This window comes from Babylonia areolata, chromosome 28 (genome assembly GCF_041734735.1).
Source record: "Babylonia areolata isolate BAREFJ2019XMU chromosome 28, ASM4173473v1, whole genome shotgun sequence".
Classification (NCBI taxonomy): Eukaryota; Metazoa; Mollusca; class Gastropoda; order Neogastropoda; family Buccinidae; genus Babylonia; species Babylonia areolata.
Genome location: NC_134903.1, coordinates 18,348,785 through 18,358,784, shown reverse-complemented (window position 1 = coordinate 18,358,784; position 10,000 = coordinate 18,348,785). Strand labels below are relative to the sequence as shown.

The 10,000-nt window shown below is 44.4% G+C and overlaps 1 protein-coding gene across 1 annotated transcript in view; it reads left to right on the top strand.

Moving 5' to 3' along the window:
* LOC143302001 (NXPE family member 3-like) overlaps positions 1 to 10,000 on the top strand; it is a 23,836-nt gene that overhangs the window by 10,224 nt on the left and 3,612 nt on the right. Inside the window, exons 5-6 of the mRNA XM_076616485.1 lie at positions 6,353 to 6,561; positions 8,796 to 8,866. Coding sequence (XP_076472600.1) covers positions 6,353 to 6,561; positions 8,796 to 8,866 — 280 coding nt within the window. The remainder of the gene's footprint in view (positions 1 to 6,352; positions 6,562 to 8,795; positions 8,867 to 10,000) is intronic.

Below are 10,000 nucleotides of genomic sequence, written 5' to 3'. Positions count from 1 at the left end.
ACACACACACACACACACACACACACACATAAAACAAAGACACAGACACAGACACACACACACACACACACACACACACACACACACACACGACACAGACGCAGACACACACACACACACACACACACACACACACGACACATACGCAGACACACACACACACACACGCACGCACACGACACACACACACACACACACACACACACACACACACACACACACACACACACACAAACACACACACGAGGGTTTGTTGCAAGTAGGATAGGAAGTCCGCATACGCTCATCGTTTTTTGTTTGTTTGTTTGTTTTCTTTTTTTGTTTTTGTTTGTTTGTTTCAAATCGGTAGTAGTTGAGGGGGTTATTAGGGCGCTAGTCAGGGATGTGGTAACAAGCTTACTAATTATATATGTTGTACAAGAGGTGTCAAACAGGGAGATGTATGTAGTCCTATTTTGTTTTCATTATTCATGAACGAATTAGCGGTAGAGATACTAGATAAGGTTAGGCGCATGGTGCTAGATTCACAACTGATCCAATGGAATTATTTATTTTACTACTCGCCGATGATATAGTTTTGCTCTCTGAGACAGTTGAATAATTTGAAAATTTCAGCTTATCAGTTACAGTTACGGGTTAATATGGATAAGAGTAATATTGTTATTTTCAGAAAAGGGGTTATTTGGCAGCGAGGGAAAGGTGGGTTTATGATGGTATTGTAATGCCGGTGGTTAATGTGTATAAATATCTCGGAATATTTTTCTCTACGCATTTGGGTTTTGTGGCTGCATGTAAGGATTTAGCTAGCAGAGCAAAGAATGCATTGTTACATATTATGAAGAAACTGTGTTTGCTGAATGATAATTCTCTTGAACTCTTTTTGAAAATATTTGATATCCAGATACAACCTATTGTATTATATGGTTCAGAAATATGGGGATTAGATAGAAAAGCTGGTATGCATTGTGAATCTATTCATTTATTTGGCCTTAAAAAGTTTCTAGGGGTTGAAATGAGAACACCTAATGCCTTAGTGTATGGAGAGACTGATAGGTACCCAATTTATATTAACTCTGCCATTAGATGCATTCGTTATTGGTTGAAATTATTAAAAATGAGTAATAATCGACTGCATAGGAAATCTTATATTATGCTAAATGATTTAGATTCAAGAGGGAAAAGAAACTGGGTATGGAAAATTCGAGTGTGTTTATGTGAAATTGGGGTTGGGTATGCTTGGGAATTTCAAGGGGCTGGTGATGAAACTAGACCTGTACAAATTGTTCGACAACGATTGATAGACTGTAGGTGGCAGGAGTGGGAAAGCCATATCCAATCAAGCGACAGGTTTGACATATATCGAGTTTATATTTCAGATCACATAGTGAAGCGATACCTTTTGATTGATTTGAACAGACACCTACGACTTATTCTCACTAGATTCAGATTTGGAATCTCTGAATTAAACTCCATTTGTCATTCTGATTTAATGTGTCCTTTGTGCAGGGAATCCAGAGAGGATGAAGTCCATTTTGTTTTGAAATGTCCTGTCCTTAATGACCTACGAATCCAGCTCATTCCTAAAAATTATGATGCATATCCGTGTAAATTTCGACTATGTTTACTGATATCGTCGGTGGATGAAAACATTATACGTAGTTTTGCTTTGTTTCTTTGTAAAGCATTTCATTTAAGAGAGACACCTAGTTTTATCGGAGCTTGTAATGGAATATGCTGCACTGTTTGCATTAACAATTACAATGACACATACAAAACAAAATTTTGTTATTACCCCATGTTCATATGGGGCTATGGCCTTAACTGAATAAACCATCTCTCTCTCTCTCTCTCTCTCTCTCTCTCTCTCTCTCTCTCTCTCTCTCTAACAATTTTGTGAAAATACACTTGATTTTATGAAGTTGCCATTAACTCTTTTTGCGAAGTATGTAGGCCTATATATTTAAAACAAAACAAAACAAAAACGAAGCAATCATTGCTGTTTATGTTTTTTTTTAATGCAATGATGGTGATGGTTATGAAAATGGTGGTGATGAGGACGATGATGATAATAATGGTAAAGAATCTGCGTCATTTAGATTTTTGTATTCACCTCATGTCTGTCTCTCTGTCTGTATGTGTGTGTCTCTCTCTCTTCCTTTCTCATTCTCTCTCTGTCTTCCTTTCCTCTCTCTACTCCCTCTCTCTCTCTTCCTGTCTTCCTTTCCTCTCTCTACTCCCTCTCTCTCTCTCCCTGTCTTCCTTTCCTCTCTCTACTCCCTCTCTCTCTCTTCCTGTCTTCCTTTCCTCTCTCTACTCCCTCTCTCTCTCTTCCTGTCTTCCTTTCCTCTCTCTACTCCCTCTCTCTCTCTCTTCCTGTCTTCCTTTCCTCTCTCTACTCCCTCTCTCTCTCTCTCCCTGTCTTCCTTTCCTCTCTCTACTCCCTCTCTCTCTCTCCCTGTCTTCCTTTCCTCTCTCTACTCCCTCTCTCTCTCTCCCTGTCTTCCTTTCCTCTCTCTACTCCCTCTCTCTCTCTTCCTGTCTTCCTTTCCTCTCTCTACTCCCTCTCTCTCTCTCTTCCTGTCTTCCTTTCCTCTCTCTACTCCCTCTCTCTCTCTCCCTGTCTTCCTTTCCTTTCTCTACTCCCTCTCTCTCTCTTCCTGTCTTCCTTTCCTCTCTCTACCCCCTCTCTCTCTCTTCCTGTCTTCCTTTCCTCTCTCTACTCCCTCTCTCTCTCTTCCTGTCTTCCTTTCCTCTCTCTACTCCCTCTCTCTCTCTTCCTGTCTTCCTTTCCTCTCTCTACTCCCCCCTCTCTCTCTCTCCCTGTCTTCCTTTCCTCTCTCTACTCCCTCTCTCTCTCTCCCTGTCTTCCTTTCCTCTCTCTACTCCCTCTCTCTCTCTCTCCCTGTCTTCCTTTCCTCTCTCTACTCCCTCTCTCTCTCTCTCCCTGTCTTCCTTTCCTCTCTCTACTCCCTCTCTCTCTCTCCCTGTCTTCCTTTCCTCTCTCTACTCCCTCTCTCTCTCTCTCCCTGTCTTCCTTTCCTCTCTCTACTCCCTCTCTCTCTCTCTCCCTGTCTTCCTTTCCTATCTCTACTCCCTCTCTCTCTCTATCTCCCTGTCTTCCTTTCCTCTCTCTACTCCCTCTCTCTCTCTCTCTCTCTCCCTGTCTTCCTTTCCTCTCTCTACTCCCTCTCTCTCTCTCCCTGTCTTCCTTTCCTCTCTCTACTCCCTCTCTCTCTCTCTCTCCCTGTCTTCCTTTCCTCTCTCTACTCCCTCTCTCTCTCTCTCTCTCTCCCTGTCTTCCTTTCCTCTCTCTACTCCCTCTCTCTCTCTCCCTGTCTTCCTTTCCTCTCTCTACTCCCTCTCTCTCTCTCCCTGTCTTCCTTTCCTCTCTCTACTCCCTCCCTCTCTCTCTTCCTGTCTTCCTTTCCTCTCTCTACTCCCTCTCTCTCTCTCTCTCCCTGTCTTCCTTTCCTCTCTCTACTCCCTCTCTCTCTCTCCCTGTCTTCCTTTCCTCTCTCTACTCCCTCTCTCTCTCTCCCTGTCTTCCTTTCCTCTCTCTACTCCCTCTCTCTCTCTCCCTGTCTTCCTTTCCTCTCTCTACTCCCTCCCTCTCTCTCTCTCCCTGTCTTCCTTTCCTCTCTCTACTCCCTCTCTCTCTCTCTCCCTGTCTTCCTTTCCTCTCTCTACTCCCTCTCTCTCTCTCCCTGTCTTTCTTTCCTCTCTCTACTCCCTCTCTCTCTCTCCCTGTCTTCCTTTCCTCTCTCTACTCCCTCCCTCTCTCTCTCTCCCTGTCTTTCTTTCCTCTCTCTACTCCCTCTCTCTCTCTCCCTGTCTTCCTTTCCTCTCTCTACTCCCCCTCTCTCTCTCTCTCTTCCCCCTCTACCCCCTCTCTACCCCACTCTCTCTCCACTCTCTCTCCCTCTAATAATTAGATCGATTGCAAAATTTATTGCAGAAGCGCAAAAAAATAAGACAAGGACTTGTTATCCACGGGCAAAATAATTGTACAATAACTCACTCAGTACGGCCAGTCCTCTCTTCTCCTCTACACAGACCCCTCGGATGTCCAGTGGGTATCTGAATGACCCAACCTTTGGCTTCCGTCGTCAGAATTGTGGTATTCTTTGTCAGCATTCAGGTCTTCAGTATAAAAGCCTTCCACTTGCAATATTTTGATGATGGTAATTGTGGTGAAACGCTGTTAACGTCGTCTCTTTCGCCGTTCGTATGGAAAGAGATAAGGTAGTTAACCATAGTTGACTGAATACTGATATGTTCTGGAATGAAAGTAAGGAGTACATGAAATTATGTATGTGAGAGGATGGTCGAATTTTCTTTTCTTATCTTTTTTTTTTTCTCTCTTAGTATTTTAGTTGAAGTGATACAGTGTACATATATAGTTATGGTGTCAGTGTTACCAATCTTTGTTTGACTGGAACGTTTAAAGATTATTGTAATCTGTTGATGTGAAAATGTTACCCCCTTGTCAAAAGACCTTTGCAGGCAATGACAATAAAACATTTCAAGTTTCAAGTTTTCTCTCTTCCTCTGCCCCTCTCTCCCTTCACCTTTCTCTCCACCCTCTCTCTCTCTCTCAGATGACAGGGCAGAAAAAAAGAAGAAGAAAAAAAAGAAGAAGAAAGGGTGCCATAAAGAGAACGATGTCTAAGTTGTTTGTCCTTTCACTCACTCACTCACTCACTCACTCACTCACTCACTCATTCCCACGACCGCTGGGGTCGTTGAGGGGACATGAGGAAGATGTCATAGCTCGCCACGCCGTTCTGTTGGCAGCTGTCGTGAGGAGATCTGGCATCGTCATTTTGGTCCATTCCTTGACGTTGTCGGTCCAGCTCTTTCTCTGCCACCCCCGTCTGCGCCCACCCTCTACAGTCCCTTGCAGGATGGTTTTGGAGAGGGTGTTATGTCGTATGACGTGACGTGACCAAACCATGCCATCTTCCGTCGTTTGACAGTCGCCAGCAGTGGTTCTTGGGGCCCAACAAGGTTGCTGACCAAGTTCCGCACATAGTCATTGGTCTTGTGCTCCTTGTAGGAGATGTGTAGTAGTCTCCTCAAGCACTTGGTCCCTTACACTGACTTAAAAAGAAAAGTTCTGTGTTTCGTAAAGAATCTCTGGCAGGAGGACTGGAATTTAATAACCAGACAGAAAACTAACTTCACAACATCCGTCCAGACTTGAATGTTTTACTACCCAATGTTTTCAAAACTCGTAAGGAAGAGACAGTGTTTTACCGACTGAGAACGGGTCACACTTTTCTCACACATTCTCTCATAATAATAATAATAATGGTATTTATATAGCTCTGAATCTTGTGCAGAAACAAATCAAAGCGCTTTCGCACTAGTCATTCACACGTATGCATAACTCTAAAACTGGAGAAACTGAAGACAAGGAAGAGGCAGGGAAGGGAGGCTATTTTGGGAAGAGGTGGGTTTTAAGGCCAGACTTGAAAGAGCTGAGTGTGGAGACCTGACGAAGCGAAAGAGGAAGTTCATTCCAATTGCAAGGTCCAGAGACAGAGAATTCCGCGTCATACACCACTGACGGTAAAACACCTGTTGACTGATTGCTGGGACTAGCGTGACACGAGAGCGAAACATGACACTGCTGATTCTCTGGGAGTTCTGTTTCGTGATGTCCCACCTTGGGCAGTTTTTGAATTTTGTTTTTTATATAAGCGAGGATTTTTAACAAGATTTGAGATTTTTGTTAACATGTAAGATTTCTAACTGATACGGATTTTTTTTTTTTTTTTTGTCTTCTACTAGGTTTTTCTCCTAGTCTGACATGTGACATGGTATAGTTTTAACGTGGCGTCAACCCTGATAATTATGGCCTTAGTGATCGGCTGTGCGCTGGGCTATAAACAACATGATTTGAATTGACTCTCTCCCCCCACCTCTCTCTCCCTCCCTCCTACTCCCTTCTCTCTCCCTCTCTGTCTCTCTCTCTCTCTGTCTCTCTCTCCCTCTCTGTCTCTGTCGGATGGTTTCGGATGGTTCGGATTCGGATGGTTTATTCAAAAAAGGCCTTAGCCCCTTATGAAGGGGTGGTGTGTAAACGTATTTCGAAAACATTATGACATACAGTATATGATACAATAAAACAAAACAATACCTAGATTGATAATCAGGAACAACTAAATGACCGGATTTTGAATGCTTTGTGTAGATAACTTGCAAACTGTCTGACTTCTTCTTCACGACGTGACGTCATAAGCAAAACTAGTTTAAACATAGAAGGCTGAGAGTAATATTTCTGGGGTATGAAATTATATCTTAGTTCACATAACTTTGGACAACAAAACATGTCTCTGTCTCTCCCCAGAGAGTTCCCTGCCTTCCCTCAGCCCCTATCCCTGGCTATGCCAAGACCTGCAACTTCACGGCACAGAATGGTGGTCGCCCCTGGTTCTGCGGACATCCGGTGACCAGGGGACTGAACTGCAGTCACCGCAGCCTCTTCGATAACCTCCCCTACACAGGCCCTTTGCCCATCCCACCTGCCCTTCAACGCTATGTGAAGAGCATAGTTGGGTAAGTCTGGTTGTGGGAGAAGGGGGTGTTGGAAATGTGTAGACTTCACACACACACACACACACACACACACACACACACACACACACACACACACACACACACACATAGTTGGGTAAGTCTGGTTGTGGGAGAAGGGGGTGTTGGAAATGTGTAGACTTCACACACACACACACACACACACACACACACACACACACACACACACACACACACACACACACACATAATTGGGTAAGTCTGGTTGTGGGAGAAGGGGGTGTTGGAAATGTGTAGACTTCACACACACAGACACACACACACACACACACACACACACACACACACACATACACAGACACACACACAGACACACACACACACACACACACACACACACACACACACACACACACACACACACGTAGTTGGGGTAAGTCTGGTTGTGGGAGAAGGGGGTGTTGGAAATGTGTAGACTTCACACACACACACACACACACACACACACACACACACACACACACACAGAGTTGGATAAGTCTGGTTGTGGGAGAAGGGGGTGTTGGAAATGTGTAGACTTCACACACACACACACACACACACACAGAGACACAGACACAGACACACACACACACACACATAGTTGGGTAAGTCTGGTTGTGGGAGAAAGGGGTGTTGGAACTTCACACATTCACACACACACACACACTCACTTATATTCACACACACACACACACACGCACACACACACACACACACACACACACACACACACACACACACACACACACACACACACACACACACAATCAAGCATCAGTTCACAAAAGCAGGATTTTTTTTTCCCCATAAAGTAGAAAAACACGTCGAACAATATCCACTTTTCTTCCCCCTGTGTTCTTTCCATTCAGTTTTGTTCCCGAGACGGAAATTTCGTAAATTTGTTTTAAATAACATTTTTGTATTTGTATTTGTATTTCTTTTTATCACAACAGATTTCTCTGTGTGAAATTCGGGCTGCTCTCCCCAGGGAGAGTGCGTCGCTACACTACAGCGCCACCCATTTTTTTTTTTTTTTTTTTTTTCCTGCGTGCAGTTTTATTTGTTTCTCCTATCGAAGTGGATTTTTCTACAGAATTTTGTTGCCGTGGGTTCTTTTACGTGCGCTAAGCGCATGCTGCACACGGGACCTCGGTTTATCGTCTCATCCGAATATATGCAAATTATATGCAAACATATAACAAAAAAACACCAACAATAACTAAAGAACAATATCAAAAACCAGACAAACAAACAAACAAACAAACAAAGCGTGTATTATCAACCAAGGCGAGACAGAAACAAACGGCACCCCCCCCCTCCCTCTCTCCCCCCTCTCTCCCCCCTCCTCTCTCTCTCCTCCTCTCTCTCTCCCTCTTTCTCTCACTCCCCCCTCTCTCTCTCCCTCTCTCTCTCTCTCTTCCCCTCTCTCTCTCCCTCTCTCTCTCTCTCTCCCCCTCTCTCCCCCCTCCTCTCTCCCCCCTCCTCTCTCTCTCCTCCTCTCTCTCTCCCTCTTTCTCTCACTCCCTCCCCCTCTCTCTCTCTCTCCCCACCTCTCTCTGTCTCTCTCTCCCTCTCTCTCTCCCTCCCTCTCTCACTCCCCCTCTCTCTCTCTCCCCTCCCTCTCTTTCTCCCCGCCTCTCTCTCTCCCCCCCCCTCTCTCTCCCCGGCTCTCTCTCTCTCCCCACCTCTCTCTCTTTATTTTTTCAAGCGCATATCCAGTCTACAATAGATTATGCATCAACACTATGAGACTCCGCAAGTGCGAATACCATGAAGGTGGATGAAAAAAAAAAAAAAAAAAAAAGAAAAAAAAAAAAAAGCATATTATTTGATTATCCATCACCATCGATGCTAAAGAATTGGTATTTTCTCTTCCCCCCCCCCCCCGCCCCCCCCCCCCCTCCCATCCCACAGCGCCCACACGCACACATTGTGTACGCACGCATATAAAAGGGAGAAGGCATTGCCTTGTGAACAGGTTGACTCCCTTGAATAGTGACTGTGCACGGACACACACACACACACGCACGCACGCACGCACACACACACATGTATGATCGTTTTGTTTATTTATCCTACCACGTAAGCAGCCATACCCCGTTTTCGGGGGACGTGGAGGGAGAAGGGGGTGGGAAAAAGTATTTTCATTTTTTTTTAAATGAAAAAGAAAGAAAAACATACATTTCCAAAATGATATTCCTGTGTATTTTCAGATGTTGCACAAACCCCAAGAAATCGGATCTACGACTGATCCCCAACGATATCATCCTTAAAACTCATGAAGGTAAGGAACACTTACCTCATCCTTAAAACTCATGAAGGTAACGAACACTTATCTTACCCTCAAAACTAGACGACATATATCATAAGCGGCTACTCAAAAAAGCAAAATCAATCAGCCAGGACGAATCACATCCAGCTTTTGGGATTTTCGAGATGCTCCCCTCTGGTCGACGGTACAGAAGTATAAGGACGAAAACCAATCGCTTCGCCAATAGCTTTTAGCCCTGTCCCTCGAACAAATCCAGTATGATATAAATAGAATTGTGCAATCAACAACCATTTACCTGAAGATCTAGTCATCAGCCCCATCCACATGTAACATGCGGCTTCTGTTCAAACGTGTGTGTGTGTGTATGTGTGTGTGTGTGTGTGTGTGTGTGTGTGTGTGTGTGTGTGTGTGCGTGCGCACAAGTTTTTGAACTGATATGCACTTGAAGGAATCCTAATTTCTACTGTATCTGTGTTTGTTTGTGTATGATTTTCGATTGATGTTCGTACCATTTTATGCACTATCCCCCCCTCCCCCCCCCCTCCCCGAACCCTCCCAGTATTCCTTGTGACCCCGGTACACTTGGTTTCTGATCGAATAGACTATAAGCTATCCACTCTGACCTTTTCTGCAGTCAACGGATCTGGCCCAAAGTATCTTTCTGAACTCATCCATATCTATACCCCGTCTCGCCAGCTCCGTTCTTCCTCTGATACTCGACTTCTCAGGATACCTCACGTCAGAAGTAAGACCTATGGACACAGATCGTTTTCTTTTCAATCGCCAAAGACGTGGAACAAGCTCCCTGATAACCTCCGTCATTCTGATTCCCTCGCATCTTTTTAATCTCGTCTCAAAACTCACCTTTTCCCTCAGCAATAAGTTCAGTTGTGGCAGGCCCACAACCACATGCATGTATATGAATGTGTATTGTGTGTGCGTGTGTTTATGTAAGTATGTGCCTGCCTATGTGTGTGTATGTGTTAGGGTAGCTGTTAGATACACATGTATGTTAAAATGTATGTATGCAGTGTGTGTGTGTGTGTGTGTGTGTGTGCGTGCGTGCGTGCGTGCGTGTGTGTGTGTGTGTGGTCACATTTTGGTGTGTGTATGTAACATAGATATAATGTTTTATGTTATCAAAAG